Here is a 20409-nt window from a genome sequence, read left to right as displayed (position 1 = left end):
AAATCTCAGAAGCCCTGCCCCTGGCCCTGGCCATGGTCCAAGTGGCGCTTATTGATCTCCAGGATCCTGCCCAAGCTCCAGTTGTGAGCACTGACCATGCCCTACTCTAGCTACATCCCACGGGACCTCTATAACCTAGCTTGATCTTCCTGAAGCAGCCTCTACATTTCAACACCAGCTGCTTCCTTCATGCCTGGAGGAAAGTGAGAAACCAGAGAAAACATACAAATAACTCTATGACTGTTGGCTACCCAGCTGGTCCTTATGAGGGGTGAGTAATGAAAGAGATACTTGGATGGAAGAGAACTTTGTTTGGAAAGATAATAGTATCCTTTCATGAATAATACAAGATTTTTCTTTCCCTTCCAGTCACCATACTTCTCCCTCTAATCTAGGCTAAAGTTGAAAACCAATCACACTAAGATGCTTCTCTGTTTTCCACTGGGAAGTCCATGCAAAAAAAAAAAAAAAAAGGGCATCTGAAGATCCTACAAGTCAGCACTTGTGCCCAATTTTGGCCCAGGCTGAATAAATTCACTTTCCATGTGGAGGCCAAAAAGCTATGGGGGAGCCTGTTTCTAAGGTGACAAATTCATGGGGTGTGAATATCAGGAGAAAGAGGAATCACTGAAACACCAAGAGTTACTTCTGGCCCTCCTTCAAAATAATTACTGATATCTTGTTTGTTTTTTCTTGCAGGGTGACCTGCGGGCACCTTTGGTGTGCCATCTACAGCAAAAGGATGTTTGGGTGCAAGTGGGAATCTTGAGTCACTTTAATGAGCACTACACAAAGCCTCATGTCTTCAGCAAAGTCTACTCTTTCCTCTTCTGGCTCCAGGGAGTGACACAGCTTAGCCATGCACCCTGATACAAGCAAGGTCCATGACTATCTCTGGTTCCATGTCTCCTTCACTCTCTACCTCCGCAAATGCCTCAGCTTTCGCCTCCACTCCTGCTTCTGTTCATCTCTCTGCCACAGTTCATCTGTCTGCCACATCCTCAGGGTAAGGCTCAAAAACTTGGTAGGGGAAGTAGAAAAAGAAGAGAATGGAAATAGAAAAGAACAGAGGGAAGGAGAGGGGAATGGAAAGCTCTTCCTGAGAAATGAAAGACTTTTTTATCTACCAAATCATAGGAATTGTTTTCCTTATGGCTTACAAAGGCATTTCCTACTCGGTATATGTTTCCATTTCCATAGTATACCTGCATGAGATAGATTACTGTATGATAAAGACCATATACGCGGTGGCTCAAGCCTGTAATCCCAGCACTTTGGGAGGCCGAGGCAGGTGGATCACGAGGTCAAGAGATCGAGACCAACGTGGTCAACATGGTGAAACCCCGTCTCTACTAAAAATACAAAAAATTAGCTGGGCATGGTGGTGCATGCCTGTAATCCCAGCTACTCAGGAGGCTGAGGCAGGAGAATTGCCTGAACCCAGGAGGCGGAGGTTGCGATGAGCCGAAATCGCACCATTGCACTCCAGTCTGGGTAACAAGAGCGAAACTCCATCTCAAAAAAAAAAAATAAATAAATAAAAAATAAAAAAATAAAATAAAAAAGATTATTACTATAGCTATCTTAATTGTTTACTCTGATATTAAATACGTAAAATGAATTTGTCAAGTTCTCATGGCAAAACATGAATTGGACTGTTAATGTCATGACTAAAACAACAAAAGCAATGGCAACAGAAGCCAAAATAGACAAGTTGGATGTAATTAAACTTAACAGTTTCTGCACAGCAAAAGAGACAATAATTAGCGGTAACCCCCAACCAGAAGAATGGGAAAAATTTTTTGCAGTCTACCCATCTGATGTGGGCTAACACCCAAAATGTGCAAAGAACTACAGCAGATTTGTAAGAAAAGAAAAAAGCCATTCAAGAGTGGGCAAAGGTATGAACAGATATCTTTTCAAAAGAAGACCTTTATGAGGCCAAAAATCATATGAAAAAATGCTCAGTATCAGTGGTCATCAGAGACATGCAAATCAAAACCACATTGAGATACCACCTTGCACAAACTAGAATGAGGATCAGTTAAAACAATCAGGAGACCACAGACGCTGGAGAGGAAGTGGAGAAATAGGATCGCTTTTACACTGTTGGACAGAGGGTAAGTTAGTTCAGCCATTGTGGAAGACAGCATGGCGATTCCTCAAGGATCTAGAAATAGAAATTCCATTTGACCCAATGATCCCAATACTGGGTATATGCCCAAAGGATTATGAATTGTTCTATTATAAAGACACATGCACATGTATGTTCATTGTGCCACTGTTTGCAATAGTGAAGACCTAGAACCAACCCAAGTGCCCATCAATGATAGATGAGACAGGGAAAATGTGGCATATATACACAATGGAATACTATGCAGCCATCAAAAACGATGAGTTCATGTCTTTTGTAGGGACATGGATGAATCTGGAAACCATCATTCTCAGCAAACAGACACAAAAACAAAGACCAAACACCACCTGTTCTCACATATAGGTGGGTGTTGAATGGTGAAAATACATGTGCACAGGGAGGGGAGCATCACAAGCTTGGGTCTGTTTGTGGGCGGGGATCATGGGGAGGGACAGTGGGGGACAGGGAGGTTGAGAAGGGATAAGACTGGGAGAATTGCCTGATGTAGACGATGGGGGAAATGGAGACAGCAAACCACCATGGTGTTGCATGTGTACCTATGCAACAATCCTGCAAGATCTGCACATGTACCCCAGAACATAATAGTACAATTTAAATACATGAATGGAACTAACATTAAGACACACTCTCCTAACACAAAGCCATTTCTTTCTTACCACACAATACTTTACATTTGTAACAGAATTATTTTAAATTTAGTGTACGTTAAGTTAAAGACAGTATCATGTTTAGAAACAGAATGGTAGTAGGTAAATAATGTGTTTTCAGTGACATTACACTAGACTGTATGACACTAGGATTATCATTTTCCTCCTTCCCTGAGCTGGTACAAAACCTGTCACATTAGTAATGTCTGTTTCACATTCCTGTGTTTCCCTTATTGCCTTGGAACCCGAGAGATCTCTTCTGGTCTCATGCATTAAATTTTCACTTAATCACAATAGGAGGAGCCACAGTGTATAATACATTTAAAATACAAAGGAGACCATAATTCTTTGCTTATATCCTCGAAGCCTAATTCAGAAACAACTACACTGACTTACATGCTTCTAATTTCATCCGTATTTCCTATCTATCTATCTATCTATCTAACCTATCTATCTGTCTGTCTATCTAATATATCTATTTAATCAATCTATCCAATCTATCTATCTAATCCATCTATCAATCAGTCAATATATGTATCTAGTTTTTTTTTTTAGCTCTTTCCTGAAACTGAAACTTGAATTTTCTCTTTAAACCACTGTTTTGATATCTCACTAAGATTATAAGCTTAGTAAGATAAGTTCCCTACAATTTAGAAACAATTGCCTTATCTCCAAAATGTTCTCTAGTTATGTAATTTCTTCAAATCACATTATTTTTTGTTGCTTATCTGCTTCAACAACTTCTAAGTAGCTAAGATAGTATCTTTATCTATATAAAGGTTGCAATGGGGCAGAATGTTGTAATGACTTACAATATTTTACCTAAACAAATTAAAGCTAGGACACAAAGAAACTAGATCTTGAAGACATATTAAGGGAAACACTTTTTTTTTTTTTTTTCAAGAAGAATGTGTAAACACAAAGCATGTAGAAGTTGTGTTTGCTAGTCATGGTTCACAATGCTGACCTGGTTAGCAGAAAGAGGGGGGATGTAAAACTTTAAAAAATTGGTCTATGGGTGGCAGATCCACTCAAATTAATGGTGCTTATTTTTCCCCTCAGTTTTGGCAAATCACATTTCTCTGTGATATACCATGCCTTGGCAGGCTGTAATCATGAGCAGTGGCAGTCAGATCTGCAGTGGTTTCATAATGAGCAGCTCCTGGGCTCTCACAGCTGCCCACTGTGTCAGGAACATGTAAATCTGTGCCTGCTCTTCCCATAGCCTAAAATTCATTATCCTGTAATTACACTGCTGAAGGTTTCTCTGTGCAAATTCATTTCCATAATGCCTGGCCATTTCACATATGCAGATGACAGTTTTGTTTTAGGCTAAAAAGAAATTGCCTCTCTGTGTTTTGCTAAGTAGTACTTCTGTTCAGTTAATTCCTCTGCATTCCCATTGTGTGTAGACTCTTTATTCACAGACTTCTGATTTCTCTGAAGATGAACTAGAGGACTCGGGTATCATGATTAAGGATATATGCTGAAAGGCCTGATGCAGTATTTAAGTTTCCGGTTTTCTAGTGAAAGCACTTTAATTTGCCCACACACACAGAAATCCTGAAGACACTGCTGTGATACTGGGCCTGAGGCACCCTGTGGCACCACTGAGAGTTGTTAATTTGTCTACCATTCCACTGCATGAGAGATTCCAGTTGGTGAGTGGTGCAGCAAGAAATGGCCTGGCATTGTTACTCTTTCAAGTGATCCAGACTTACAGTCAGCTCTTAGCACCCTTGGGCTATCTGAAGATCCAGAATAGTCCAGAACCCTGGCTGTCTGGGCCAAGAATTCTTATTCCGGGTCAGCAGTTACTTTCCTTATTATGGTAGTAGTCCTTTAAAAAAAAAAAAAAAAAAAAAAAAAAAAAAACAAAGTGAAGTTCATATTTTTAATATTACTCTTCAAAAATTAACCACAATCACAATCTCTGCCTTACTAATTATAAGGCTTTTAATCCATATCAGATACCCACTAGGAGATCCGTTTTATAAGATGATGTTTCTGACCATAACTTGACAGGATGGGAAAAATACGAGGATATATCTCTGTACAGTCAAGTTTTATAAACCAAGGTAGGATGATTTCTCTCCCAAAACTTTGCTAACTTTGGAACAAAAGAAAAATAAGAGGTATTTTTGATTGTTTGTGTTTACCTCTTTATGCAAATGAATCTGAACTTGATGTGGAATTTGGAACCTTTGTAAGTAGAAACCTGACTTGTTAATTTTGAAGAGTGGCATTTTTAAATGTGATTAAAAAGGGACTAGGCTGTTGAAGTGGCTCACACCTGTAAGTCGAGCACTTTGGGAGCTTAAACTAGAAGGACTCTGTGAGCCAAGGGGTTTGATACCAGCTTGTGCAATACAGCAAGATTTCATTTCTTTAAAAAAAAAAAAAAATACCCAGGCGTGGTCGTGTACACGTATAGTCCCAGCTACATGGAAAGCTGAGGTGGGAGGATAACTTGAGCCCAGGCGGTCGAGCCTGCAGTGAGCCCAAATTGTGCCACTGTGCTCCAGCCTGAGTAACAAAGCAAGAACTTGTCTCAGAAAAAAGAAAGAAAGAAAAAAATAAATAAAGGCCAAACGCAGTGGCTCATGCCTGTAATCCCAGCACTTTGGGAAGCTTTGGAAGGCCGAGGCAGGTGAGATCTCTGATTTCAGACCAGTCTGATGCACACAGGGATACACCATCTCCACAAAAATTACAAAATTAGCCAGGAGTGGTGATGTGTGCCAGTAATTCCAGCTACTCAGGAGGCTGAGGAAGGAGAAAATGCTTGAACAGGGAGGCAGAGATCGCCACTGCACTCCAGCCTGGGTGACAGAGAGAAATGCCATTATAAAAAAAAAAAAAAAAGTGACTGGAAAGAGAATGAAATAGAAGATAAATGTGTGATGTAAAAGGTTGCTGGTGATAAAATAAAGTAAATTTGTTTGTATAAGTTATAGATACAAGATTGATGATGAGACGTTAAGGATAAGACAAATCATGGCCTCATCTCAATGCTTAGTATTTAAACGTAGCACATGTTTTTTAGGATAGTTATTACCACAATATGTGGTGTTTAAATGTACCATATGTTCTTTAAGATACTTACAGTCCATTTGGCTTTCTAGGACAGACCAGTGAGAATTCAGAAATGTTTTCTAGGAGAGACCAGTGAGAATCCAGATGCAAGTGATGGAAGCTTCAGGGTGTGCCTATCTGTACCCTAGCACAGGCAATTTCACTGTTTGCTTCATTACTCAGGCCAAAGTCTATGACGCAAATGTGGTATGCAGTTCGTTTTTTTCCTCTTTTTACATGAGAGAAACTATATGGTTATATAGACAAAATTTTGTCCCTGTATAAAAAAACATATGGCCTATGCCTAACTGATGAATAGACATGAATTGTTAATCAGTAGGAGTAAATATTAAAACTCTGTAATTACAGAAAGCATTCTCTGAAAAAAATTTGCTCCTAATCTCTGAGTTTTCCTACACGGGTTATTAATCTCTAGGCATACCGAAGAGCTAGTATGCTGCTCTTCAAACAAATGAGGCATTGTATAAAATTCTCTTAATTTAAAAATAGTACCTTTACACTTCACAGTTTAAACGGAGTCCAGTGTTTTTTATTTCCCCAGTGAAATATAACGTTTCTATTTTTAAAATTGTTATAATTATAGTTTTTTTAGAAGGAGACTAGCAATATTGCCCAGTCTGGAGTGCAGTGGTGTCATCTCTGCTCCCTGCAAACTCTGCCTCCCAGATGCAAGTGTTTCTTCTGCCTCAGCCTTCCCAGTAGCTGGTACTACAGGCACATGCTACCACACTCAGCTAATTTTTCTATTTTTAGCAGAGACAGGGTTTCACCATGTTAGGCAGATGGGCTCGATCTCCTGACCTAGTTAGGCATGAGGCACCATGCCCAGCCAAAACATATCTTTCTAGGATTTGATCTTCAGTGATTTCTTTCCCAGTGAGTTTTTTTTTTTTTTTTTTTTTTTTTTTTTCCTAAGTATTTGATCCGGATGAGTTTCCTAGGCACTCATTTCATGTCTCCCTTTCGTGGGAATTCATCTTGATCATCCACTTATTAAATCTAAGTTTAAGACATTGGGATAGGCATTTAAGTCCAAATTCTATGTTTGAATTTACAGGACTCAGTGAGTCCAGAAGGGCTGTTATGTGCAGGCCAATATCTGGCTATGGCAGTTGGAGGCAAATAGGCCAATATCTGGCTATGGCAGATATTGGTTATGTGCAGGCCAATAACTGGCTATGGCAGTTGGAGGCAAATAGGCTTCACCAGTCTCAAAGTCCTAGCTACTATAGTGAGTACACACTTCTTCCAGATCTTATCTACGTCAGCGAAAGAAGGCCACCCAGTAAACCAGGCTTTGGGTAGAAATTGCTCAGTTGTCCACTCTCCTTAAACAGCCAAACTCATTGCGCCTTTCTTCAGTAATAACTACTGCAGCCCAGAGACTTTGGTAGCCTAGCCACTATAGTTAGTCATGCTACAGTCTGGTCACAGTCTGATAAAACTCCAGAGCAACAAAAGCAAAAATGCTGACTTAAGCCTTCTAAAATCTCTCTAAACATACGTTCAATAAATACGGTTTTTCTTCATAACAACTGCTGTGTCATTACTTACTAAACTAACGCATGGCCTTGGATTGTTGCCATTTCATTCTTGAAAATGATTCACATTGTGTCTTTAACACGAACGAACGTGAATACAGGATTTCATTTATCAGCAAATAACGTTTTCAAACCGATGTGAATTAAAAATGCAAAACTGCGAGATTATATTTCTGAAATTCACTGGTCTTTCAGATTATATTTTGATACCTACTCACTCACACAAATTTTCATATCTGCATGTTCTCCTCAGGTGTGGGAAAACAGTATGAGAGTTCCTGAAGAATTTATGAAGGAAAGGATGGCAGTGCTACCCAAGGCTTAACCTACTCACAGCACTGTGTTCACTGAATGGAAACATTGCTTTTCAAATTCTACTGAAGTAGTGAGTAAATAGATAAAATATATTATTCCAATAACTATACAATATGAGAACATGAAGAAAATAGAACAAGAGTTAAAATACATCAACAAACAAATGAGGCCGGGCATGGTGACTCATGCCTTTAATCCCAGCATTTTGGGAGGCCCAGGTGGGTGGATCACTTGAGCTCAGGCGTTCAAGACCAGCCTGCCGAACACAGTGAAACCCAATCTTGACTAAAATTACAAAAATTAGCTGGGTATGGTGGCACGGACCCGTGATCCTGGCTCCACAGAGGGCTGAGACAGGGAGATTGCTTGAAGCTGGGAGGGGCATGTTGCAGTGAGCTGAGATCACACCACTCCAGCCTGATCAACAGAGTGAGACTCCATCTGAAAAAAATAAAAATAAGATAAACAATTCTATTCAAGAAAAAGTGCTCACAGGCAAACTCACATATCCAACAGGAAAATTAAAAAAAAAAAAAAAAAAAAAAAAAAAAAAAAAAAAAAAGTCCTTTGAGACAAACGTTCCACAAGAGGCAAATAAGGAAACAAATATAAATTACAAATAATAAACTGAGCAGAACCACAGGGGGAAGAAGTTAAAAATTTACAAGTGAGTAGTCTAAAGGAATCCAAAGGGCACTCAAAATTTTTATTGAGTCTCTTTCCCCATATTATCATATTATCAGCCAACCAGCTGAACAGGCTCAGGTAGCTGGTGTCCCTTCTGAAGATGGGGGCTTCACCTTCATGATCCTACAGCAACTGGACTGCAGTGGAATCAACCACCCTGTACCCTGGAGAGAGGTGGGTGGGGAACACTCACACCAGGCATAGCCTCTCACACACCACTTCCCCTGGGGCGCCTGGAGGCACTACTTACCTAAGATGCCAAGGAGATACCCCTTAATGATCACTTCACTGAGGAAGTAAAGGTTAGCATGAAAGGACAACTTAATCCTGCTGCTGGTATCCGGGATGGCTGAGTTCCTCCTCCTGCTTGGTGATGAAGGGAGAAGAAGTAGGGACACAAAGAGACCATTTCAGCTAGCTGGGCTTGAAGCGGGCCTGCTAGCTCCTGGAGGGAAGCATGGATTTCTGCTACCCAGCTCGCCCGCTGAGACACTGCCCCCTGGGATCCAGAGGAACCCCTGAGTCCTGACCTCTACCCTAGACCCAGGCTTCCCAGCCGGACCTGCAAATCCGTCATGCAGCTCAGCAAGTAAGCAAGGCTGTATGGTGGCTTGTGATCTGGGGGTGGCGGGGTGGAACATCTGGGTGTGCTGCACAATCTGCCTCTGGTCAAAGAGCCTGCAGGGCTCTCCGGCCGACCTTTGGCCTGGCACCCTTTTTTGGTGGTCCTCTGGCTGTGTCTGGCGTGGGGGCACTTCACACCTGTGGTGGTCTTGGGGGAGGGTGGAACGAGGCGGAGAAAGCCTACGCTGTCCAGGGGCCAGCCACTGAAGAAGTGGTCAGGAGGTTAGGGGGCAGGCTGGGTGGTGTGAGGCGGCTGCTTCCTCGGGATTCTGGAGCCACACGAGGCCCTTGTGTGCTGGCTGCTGAGCAGGGTCAGCTACTCTCTGAGTGTACGGTGTTCTCCTCTCCCGAACTCCCTGAGGGGTGGATAACTCCCCATGAGGAAACCGCTGTGGGTAGAAGGGGCCGCAGGGCCGCGCCTGGTGCTCCCCATGGGGCTCTTGTGGGTGAGACGGAGTTTATATATATGCTCAGGGACTACTACACCCCTTTGGGGGCAGGGCCAGCAAAAGCGAGGGAAGCCTGTCTGGGGAGCTGGTGCCTGCCTTGCAGGGGAGGGCAGCCCCGCGTCCCATGAACTCGAGTCCTGAGAACCTGCAAGGATACGGATCTCCCCAGAAGCCGGAGATGCCCTGCCATCTGGGGCATGAACGGAGCCCAGCTCCAAGTGAAGGACCTCCGGTGAGTCCGTTGCCGGCCAGGGCGCTGGGCCCGCTGGTACACCTGCTGCCGCTCCTCGGTGTCAGCCTCCTCCTCGGCCACCCCGTCCACGTCCACCGTTATGTCGTCCACCACCAGCACTGCCTCCTGCCGCAAGGCTGCCTCCTAGCTCTTCGCCCCAGCCGCCCTCCCTTGCAGAGCCTCCAGCCTGAACTCGGCCCCTCCTGGGGGCTCTCACAGACCATGCCATGTGGCGTCCACCCCAAGACCCCGGCAGCCCTGGACTCCCCGCGAGGCCCGCGGGCCTCCCATGCTGAGAACCCCAGACGGCGCCTACGTGGACCCAAGGTTCCTGGGGAGACCCACCGGGTTCGCTGCCCTTGGCACTTGCCGTGGGGCCCAGGTCCCCAACAGGGTCAGCTGCGCACAGGAGCCCAGGAGCAGGAGGTGGAGGCCCTGGTCTTACAGAGCCCAGCCAGCAGGCACCACGGCCGCTGCTGCACTTGCGGTAGCCTCTGGGTCCACAAGGTGTGTCCAGGGCACTGGACGCGAGGTCCTTTGGAATGCTCCTGGGCGTCCAGCATCCTCAGGGAGGAAGCAAGGTACTCGGAGCCTGTCTGTGCGTAGACCTGCAAGAGTCCGAGCGAGAGTTTCCACCGCCGGAGCGGACAAATTCCACTCCAGCAAGATACTAGGCAACTGTCCTCCCAGGCGCCTGCCCCGCCCACTTCCTCAAGCCTCTCCGCAGCCCTCGCCCCAGCAGACAGCGCTGGTGCCCCTCTCTCTCCTCTCGATCTTGATCTTGGAACACTCAGTACCGTCTACCTGGCCTGCCGACTGAACTCAGATGCTTCATGTGTTCCCTGTGGGTCAATGGCCTGCCACACTCATGACGGCAGTCAGGGCACAGCGCTTCCATGCGCACAATTCCAAAGGGCAGGCAGCCCGCGTGTGCCCGCACCCAGCGCCGCCTGCCGCAAGCTCCCAGGGCTTCTCACGGAGGCTTGCCCGAGGAGGCTGGGGCTGCAGGCCAGCCGGGGGGCGTGGCCTCCAGGGACCCTCGCACTGACTGGCCGCTGGGGGAGGCCTGCGGTCTGCGTCGCGCTCAGACAGCCTTTGGAGGCAGTTCGCCCTTGAAGTCCGGCGCATGCGCCCTGGGGGTCCGCCAAGCCACCCGCAGGCTGCCGCGAGCGCAGGAGAGCAACGAGGAGGCCTTGAGGGAGGAGGAGGAGGCGCTGCTGGTGGAGGACGACATAATGGAAGAAGTGGAAGTGGTGGCCGAGGAGGAAGCCGATGTGGAGCGGGAGCAGCAGGACCAACGGGCACAGCCGGGGCCTGGACCCATGACGCCAGAGTCTGCACTGGAGGAGCTGCGGGCCGTTCAGCTGGAGCTGGAGCCTGTTAATGCTCGAGCCAGGAGGGCCTTTTCTCAGCAGACGGAAAAGCTGGAGCGCAGGCGCAAACCTCACTTGGACCGCAGAGGCGCCATCATCAGGGGCATCCCCGGCTTCTGGGCCAATGCCGTATCCTTTTCAGCACTTTTTCTGTTTGTCCACTTGAAAGATGCCCTAGGGGAACTGTAAGTCACTTACGGGCAGCTCAGCGGGGATATGACTATTCTGGAAACCACGGTGAGGTGCCAGTTGCGAGTTGCAGTTGCGAGTTGCGGCGTCAAAGTCTGGCTGTGGAAAGCCCGAGCGGTCGCGGGTCCTGCTTTCCGGCCTGCGGCACAGAGACCCTTCCTGATGCCGAGCAGCAGGAATTTGAGTCGTCTTTTTGAAGAGCAGAAGCGACTTCTCGCCAGAAGAGTTTTTTTCTGACAATCGAGCTATTGAGAAGGGAGTGCGGTTGCTCCCCCTTGCCAGTCAGATCTGGGACAGGGCATTTTCGGGTATAAGCTGCTTCTGCCACTCCTGAGACAGCAGCAGCCCTCTGCAGGTTGCCCCAGTCAGCCTCAGAATTATACACACTCCGTGAACCCACGAAGCCTTAATTCGGGGGAGGGGGTGGGGAAACGAAGGTCACACACTCAAGCAGATCTCAGAAATCCCGTACCCCAGCCTTAGAGCTTCTTCCCTGTTCCTTCTGGCTCTTAGACCTGCTTCCCTGTTGCGTGTAGCTCTTCCTTCCATCCATGCGAAGGCTCTTTGACCTAAGTCAGATTGGGAACCACCCGCAGATGTCAGCCCTGATCACTGACCAAGATGAAGACATGCTTAGCTACATGATCAACTTGGAGGTGAGGCCGTGAAGACTGAGGCCAGCAGGTTTAATGGGGAGGGGGAAGGGAAGCAACCCCTTGCTGTCAGCAACAGTGGGCACCTCACCTGAAAAGATACTTAAGCTTTCTCCACTTTGTCCTGACAGGTGAAGGAAACCAAGCATCCTATTCATGTCTGCAAGATCGTGTTGTTCTTTCGGAGCAACCCCTACTTCCGGAATAAAGTGGTTACCAAGGAGTATCTTGTGAACCTCACAGGTGACTGGTGGCCTCCCAGGAGGGGCAGTGGAAAGAAGGTGGTGGGTGGGTGGATCATTGCCAACGTGGGTGAAAGGAAGGTGGTGGGTGGGCAGATCAAGCCCACTTCCCGCAAAATCCCCTCTCTGTAGAATACAGGCCTTCTCATTCCACTCCAATTCAGTGGTATCAGCATTATGAACGTGAGGCCTTTCGCCGCAGACACCACAACTGCAGCCCTAACTTCTTCAACTGGTTTTCTGACCACAACTTCGCAGGATCTAACAGGATCGCTGAGGTGGGTCCTCACTGGGAAACATCAGGAATGACCCCGGTGTGTTCCCAGCTGCTTGGCTCACCAGTCTGAGCCCTGATGAGGCCTTTCCCAATTGATTCCTCTGATAGATCATAAGTAAGGACCTGTGGCGCAATCCCCTGCAATACTGCACGAGGATGAAGCCACCTGAAGGGGGAACAGAGATTTCAGGTGAGCCATTCAGTTGGAGCTAGAGCTGACTGGTCCTCAGGATGAGGAGGTGGACACACCTCTATGCAGGGAGCCTGGGTGGATGCTCCATTCAGAAATGTAGAAATTCCTCGAGAGGGAGACAGAGAGTGATAGAGTCCAGTACATTCAGGGCATTTGGGCTGACAGAGGCACATCAGAGACTGCACTGCTCTGGCAGGTTAGAGCTGGGGAGTCTTAAGCCCAGGGAAACAGAGTCCGTGTCCAGACTCACTGAGAAGCGAGGTTGAATCATTAACTTCAGTTTGTGGCACTTGTTTCCATGGCTGCCAACCCACCGGCAGTCATCCTACCAGCCCCTTAAGATTGGGCTCCCTGGATATGCCTCCTTGCCACAAACCACAATGACTGTTTCGACTGATGTTCTTCTACTGTGGCCTGATCAAAAATCTGTGTGCTTTTACGGGACTACCTGTCTGGTTAGCTGACTTTGGTCACAGAGAGGAAATGCTGGCAGTGGGGTAGGTGTGACAGAGAATAGGTTGTAACATACGGTAGGAGGAAGTTTAGGAGACAAAAAATGGGGAAGGGGTAGTCTTTCCTGGGCAGGCCTTAGAATTAAAACATTTAAAACTATTGCTCAGAGGAAATGCCTTTTGACTTGCAGTTGTGTTTCTCTAGGGGACTCCCAGATTTTGAGTGGAATATGATGGTGCGCCGGACTTTACCTGAAACAGCAGAACTCCTAAAAAGTTACTACATCATTCAGATGTCAGTACTCCCCATGGTCTTATGCAAAGGAAATAAAAGAGAGAGACATCCTTTCATAAAAGAATGCAGACAGGGAGAGGGAGTAAACTTGGATTTTATAGAGTGAAAATAAACACTGTCAAGGATGTGTGACTCTGTGTGTGTGTGTGCCTGGGGGAGGGGTTGTGTCTTCTGTCAGTGTGTTGGTATGTGTGCGTGTGTGTGTGTGTGTGTGTACATGGGTGTGTGTGTGTGCATCCACTGGATTCCCATGTGATAATGGGTTGATCAATCTATGTGTTTCATTATCTGCATCGTCTGCAATGGAGCCGGGCCTCTAAAGTTGTAGAGTGAATGGGTGTGGTGCATTTTGAGATTCTTCCTAGAGGACAGAGTTGAGGAGGCAAAAGAAAGAAGACAGTGAAGTTGGAGGCTTGCTTTGTGCTACAGAATCAGCAGTAGTTCAAGGAAAGGGGATAATGGGCACTAAGATATCCAGGGCCCAGTTTGCTGGGACAAGGCACCTCCAAAATCCTTTGTTTGGGGTATCATAAGACACATTAAGCTAGAAAAGGATGATGGAAATCTTGAAGTTCACTTATATGTTGAATTCACATGTTCTTCTTGTATAGGTGAATGCATAATCACCTCTCTGGTGATTTTATGGGACAATCCTCTCGGGTCCCAGCAACATGATAAGAAATGGGCATGTGAGGTGTATGGAGGGAATGTGAGAAATGATACAGACACATGTGGGAAGGCATTTGGGATACACCTTTTTAAAGTTTCTCTTTCTTCACGCATAGGTGACTAGGGAAAACATAGACATACAGAGGTGAGGGGAATGGGGGTGGATCCATGAAATACAAGAACACCAGCAGCTCAGACTGGGAAATGTCTAGGGACTTGCCTGTTACCAGGACATCAGAAAAGGTCTTGCCCCAATTTAATGCATAAGAAAAAAGTGAGGAAAGGGTCTTGCCATGATTTTTCTAGGAGGTAACTACATAATGAGAAGATTGTAAGTAAATCCCAGGACCAGTTTTGGGGCTGGTCTTTTTTAAAATGGTGGTAGGGAACACCTTTTCCCATGGAAGACAGCAAACCATCAACTGTCCCCTGTGGAAGGGAGTGTCAGAGGCAGGTGGCTCAGGCGCATTGGCCACCCCACAAAGTGAGTGCAGCTGACTGGCCTTCCTCCTCGAATCCTACATGCAATTCAGTCTAGTGATTTCACATGGGTCCCAAGGTCTTATCAGAGAAAGTGCTTGACTCTACCATCGGTCTAATAAAAACAATTAGACATCTTTTCTTTGTACTATGTAAACTTTCTGAAAATCTTATTTTGGCCAGTGTGGTGCCCACACCTTCAAGCCCAGCACTTTGGGAGGCCAAGATTGGTAGATCACCTGAGATCCGAAGTTCGAGGCCAGACTGACCAACACGGAGAAACCCAATCTCTACTAAAAATACAAAAATTTGCCAGACGTGCTGGTGCATGCCTGTGATCCCAGCTCCTCGGGAGGCTGAGGCAGGAGAGTCACTTGAAACCTGGGAGGTGGACGTTGTGGTGAGCAGAGATCATGACACTGCACTCCACCTGGGCAGCAAGCCTGAAACCCCGTCTAAAAAAGAATGTGTTTCAAGCTCTGGGGAACACGAACAAGTGTGCAGCTTGGTTACATAGGTAAACGTCTTTCAAGGTGCTTTGCTGAAACAGACAACACATCACGTAGGTATTAAGGCCACCATGCTTGAGCTATTGCTCCTGATGCTCTTCCTCCCACCACTCACACTGAGAGGTGCTGGTATGTGATGTTCTCCTCCCTGTGTCCATGTGTTCTCATCTTTCAGCTCCCACTTAGGAGTGAGAACATGCAGTGTTTGTATTTCTGTTCCTGTGTTAGTTTGCCGAGAATGAGGGTTTCCAGATCCATCGACGTCCCCACAAAAGACATGATGTCATGTATGAACATATTTTTAAAGGCTTTCCTAGAAAAACAGAGCATACGGCTATACTCACATACATAGCAGCATGATTCACAACAACCCAGAGATGGAAATAACCCAATCCATGGATGAGCGGGTAAACAGAATGTGGTCTGTGCACTCAGTGGAATACTATACAGCCAGGAAAAGGGATAAGGCTCAAACCCAGGTGGCAGTGTGGATGAACCTTGAAGACATCAGGCTGAGTGAGAGAAGCCAGGCATGAAAGGCCACATAGTGTACGACTTCATTTATCTAAAATGTCTAGAACAGGCACAGATTTCAGAGGCAGAAACTAGAACTGAGTGGCAGAGAGTAGGAAGGTGGAATGGGGAACTGGTGTTTCTCTTCTTTTCTTTCTTTCTCTTTGTTTGACGTGCAGTCTTCCTCTGTCAGTCAGATTGGAGTACAGTGGCTCCATCTTGGCTCACTGCAGCCTCCACCTCCGAGGTTCAGGCAATTCTCTGCCTCAGCCTCCCAAGTAGCTTGGGATTACAAGTGAGTGAGTGCCACCAAGCTCAGCTGATTTTTCCATTTTAGTAGAGACAGGGTTTCACCGTTTTGTCCAGAATGGTCTTGATCTCTTGACTTCCTGATCTGCTGGCCTTGGCCTCCCAAAGTGTTGGGTTTACAGGCGTAAGCCTCCTTGCCTCCCGCAGAAATTGGTGCTTAATGTGGACCGTTTCTGTTTGGGAAGATGGAAACATTCTGGAGGTGGATGGTGATGGTTGCATAATTATTTGAATGTACTTATTACCAGTGAAATGCACTCTTTAAAATAGCTGAAATCATAGAGGCCATATTATGTGTGTGCTCCACCGCAATGATAAAAAAAAATTATATTGCTGTTGACAGCAAAGAAGCTTTCTTCTGTGGAAAAGGATAACATTTAGCTGGCAACAATGAACACTGCCGAACATCTCAAATATATATATATATATATGTTTGAGATGGAGTCTGACTCTCGCCCAGGCTGGAGTACAATGGCAGGATCTCAGCTCACTGCAACCTCTGCTTCCCTGGTTCAAACGATTATCCTGCCTCAGCCTGTGAAGTAGCTGGGATTATAGACACAAACTCCATGACAATTTTGTCAGCCTGGTTGTTTTTCTCTGCCTCTCTTGCTTTTCACCTTGTGACTGATCCTTTTCATTTACAGGCAATCGACTCTCCTTATAGAGAGCATCGATTTGGCTAAACAGGACGCCCAATGCACCCACCTGGTATCAACTGGGTAACAAAATCCATCCTTTCTTGGAATTCCGGTGATACTTATTATTGAAAGTGAATTGCATAAAAACAAGTGCAGATGGCTGTAGATCTGTGATGTTACTTCTGAGGCCTCTGTTCTGTTCCATTGGTCTATATGGCTGTTTTGGCACCAGTACCGTGCTGTTTTGATTACTGTAGAGTTGTAGTATCGTTTGAAGTCAGGTAGCATGACATCCCCCAGCTTTGTTTTTTTTTTTAGTTTTTAGTGCTGTCTTGGTTATTTGGGCTTTATTTTGTTTCCATGTCAAGTTATGCAGCACTGTTTACAATAACAAAGTCTAGGAACTCATCCAATTACCCATCACTGATAATCTGGATAAAGAAAATGTATATGCATCAGGGAACACTATGCAGCCATAAAAGAAGGATGAGTTCATGTCCTTTGCAAGGACATAGATGAAGCTGGAAACCATCAGTCTCAGCAAACTGACACCGGAAGAGAGAACCAAACACTGCATGTTCTCACTCATAAGTGGGAGTTGAACAATGAGAACATATGGACACAGGGAGGGGAACAACACACACTGGCGCCTGTCAGAGGGTGGGGGTTAGGGGAGTGGTAGCAAGGTGTGGTGGGGCTAGGGGAGGCATAGCATTAGGAGAAATATCTAATGTAGACGATCAGGGTGATGAATGCAGCAAAGTACCATGCCAAGTGTATACATATGTAGCAAACCTGCGTGACCTGCACACGTACCCCAGAACTTAAAGTATGTTAATAATAAAAACAAACAAAAATCCATGTGTGCGGCATTCCCTAGGGCACTCATTTATAGAAACTTTGGGATTTCTTCATAATGCATTTTTCCCTGAATGTTTTTCTTAAGCTTCTCTGAGTTCAGGGGACACAGCCCTGTCTCTACTCTTCCCAGTCAGGGAGTGTTTTCAACCCAAATGGGGTTAATAGGGTACCCGGCAAGTCAACTCAGCATGCACCCCATTTTACTCTCCGTAAACCGTTGTTTATTCTCTGGCAAGATGGATGCTGTTCATATCAGCTTTCAAAATGGCAGATAAACATTGCCAGTTAATGCGTGCTATTAGCAGATATGTATCTGTAATTCCATCCGCAGAGTAATTTCCTTTCCAGTAATGTAATTTGCATTTGTGAATGATGCAGTAGCTTCCATCTCTGTGGATTACCAGCTCAGCTTTGCCTCCTCCTCTCTCAGATGATTCGGGGTGGTTGGAGGCAGCCTGGTTCCCTTCAGAGCTGAAACTCTCTAGAGCCGATATTTGCTTGTCTTTCTGGATTGTGAGCACATCTTCGACAGTGGAAACCTGGAATGTTCTTGCTTTCCCACAAGAGATTGACATCCCTGGCCACGCAGACATGCCTTCCCCAGACAGGACAACCCGGCTTGCTCTCCCTAAATTCCTTCTCAGGGATATCATCAGTTCACAGAAGAACCAGGAGCATTGTCGGAGAATTTAACAAGCACATTAAAAAGAAAAAAGAAAGGTGTGTGTGTGGGGGGATGTGGTGGCTCACACATGTCATCCCAGCAATGTGGAAGGCTGAGGTGGGTGGATCACCTGAGGTCAAGACCAGCCTGGGCAACATGGGGAAACCCTGTCTTTATGAATACAAAAAATAGGCTGGATGTGGTGGCTTATGCCTATAATCTCAGCACTTTGGGAGGCTGAGATGGGCAGATAACCGGAGGTCAGGAGTTCAAGACCAGTCTGGGCAACATGGTCAAACCCTGTCTCTAGTAAAAATACAAAAAATAATCTGGGTGAGGTGGCTCACGCCTATAATCCCAGCACTTTGGGAGGCCAAGGCAGGTGGGTGCCCTGAGGTCAGGGTTTCGAGAATAGCCTGGTCAACATGGTGAAACCCCAACTCTAATAGCATACCAAAAAAAAAAAAAAAAAAAAAAATCAGCCAGGTGACATAGCAGATGCCTGTATTTACAGCTACTTGGGAGGCTGAGACAGAAAAATAGCTTGAACTTGAACGCCGGAAGTGGAGGTTGCAGTGAGCTGATATCACACAACTGTACACCAGCCTGGGTGACAAACTGACACCCTGTCTCTATCTTTAAAAAAAGAAAGAAGGAAAAGAAAAGGAAAGAAAAGAAAAGAAATGGATTTTATACACACCACATAATAGTATGCAGTCATGAAAAATAAGAAAATAATACCTTTTGCAGCAAGTTGGATGGATCTGGAGAGGACTGTCCTGAGCAGTGTAATTCAGAAACAGAAAGAAAAATATCGCGTGTTCTCATTTACGAGAAGAAACTGCACTATGATACAAAAGGGCACACAGAATAAAATAATAGACAGTGGAGTCTCAGAAGTTGGGAAGATAGGAGTGGGGTGAAAGATGAAAAATTATAAGCCAGCATACAGCCTGTCCAGGGAGAAGTCTAGCAGTAGGGCCACAGAGGAGAGTCCCACAAAGAGCATCACATAGGGACAGATTATGGGAAATAGAAAACTTCCTTTCTAAAGTTCCTTTCTTCTTAAAGAACAAGTGTGCTCACAACTTTGTGAAGCCCTATCCTATATGCTTGTTAGACATGGTGTGCTTACAAGCACATACTACACTCTATGGCCTTGTACTTTAAGATATCTGTGCTGGACTTGGCCACAGGTGTGTCCCAGCTCTGCATTGCTTTTAGCTGTTCAGAGAAGTTTTAACTTGTTAGCCAACTGTGTTCTGATTAGATGGTGAGGTCTGGCTCCAGCCAAGGGAGATCAGACACAGCAGCAAGGATGATGCCACATGCATCAAGAATGAATGTGTGTATTTTCCTTTGTTCATTTTACTCTTGTGGCACGATGGCTAGTGAGGGTCCTCTTCCCGCAGCCCAGGAAGCAAAAATTGCATTGCTGAAAGATCCTTTGTCTCAGTTCTGATTTCTCTTTCCGACACCGAGCACATATTTCCAACACAGGTGCTCTCCTTCTCACAGACAGACATCCCAAAGAGTGATTGGGAGCCGCTGGGGAAAATGAGTCACAGTGTCCTTCCTCCTGGGGTCACCCGAGGAAATCAGTCTGGACAGAGCAGTGTGGTGATGCCAGAAGCTAATCCCACCTAACAGCTCCCTGGGAGGGAGCTTCCGACACCCTCGGCTTTCAAAGCCTCTGGCTCAGGTCAGAAATGCTGCCTTTTCCCAAAGATCAGAAAGTCATGTGTTTATTGGAGCCTGTCTAAGCACATATCCATCCCTCCCTTTCCTGAAGTAAAGATGACCCAGATCAAAATGGGAACTGAGGCAGATGTCAGCTGCCAGGAGCCATCATTGGGAACCCCGTTTCTGCGTGTATCCGTCTAAGGGGGTGCCAGCCTGTGCCCGGCTGCCACTTATTAATATGGATTTTCACGTGCGTGGGTGGAGAGGCCGTCCCCAAGCCTCTCAGGCTTGTGGTCCCTCTGTTTCCTTGGTAACTAACTCCAAATGCACCACACCTGGGCTCTGCTCCTCCTTCTCTGCTGTTGGAGGGCTGGGCACAGGCTGGACAGGTGGCCAGCTCCTCACCTCACCTGTGCACTCCGGGGCCAGTGGGGAGGATTTTGATCACGAGAGGCACCTGTCCCACGAAGACCCTTCATGCCATGATCACAGGGCCCTGCTAAACCCTGGGGATGACATACCCCCAGATCTGCCAGAGGGCATCTCATTCTTATCTCCAAAGTCTACAGTGTGGAAGAAACTATGGATCTAGGTGTTGATTCCTTCTTGGTTTATTTGATTTGTTGTTTTATATTTTTTTATTTTTATTTTTTGAGAAAA

General features: G+C 46.0%; 2 protein-coding genes across 2 annotated transcripts in view; both read left to right on the top strand.

The window, feature by feature from the left end:
* The window catches only part of LOC141582964 (uncharacterized), an 815156-nt gene that overhangs the window by 757439 nt on the left and 37308 nt on the right, over positions 1 to 20409 (top strand). The window lies entirely within an intron of this gene.
* LOC141582942 (testis-specific Y-encoded protein 3-like) lies at positions 10982 to 12595 on the top strand. The gene is made up of 5 exons (XM_074392395.1): positions 10982 to 11248; positions 11887 to 11964; positions 12093 to 12204; positions 12336 to 12481; positions 12578 to 12595. Exons 1-5 carry the CDS (start codon positions 10982 to 10984, stop codon positions 12593 to 12595), a joined length of 621 nt encoding a protein of 206 aa, XP_074248496.1.

This window comes from Saimiri boliviensis, chromosome Y (genome assembly GCF_048565385.1).
Source record: "Saimiri boliviensis isolate mSaiBol1 chromosome Y, mSaiBol1.pri, whole genome shotgun sequence".
Taxonomy (NCBI): domain Eukaryota; kingdom Metazoa; phylum Chordata; class Mammalia; order Primates; family Cebidae; genus Saimiri; species Saimiri boliviensis.
This window is presented reverse-complemented; position numbering and strand designations above follow the sequence as displayed.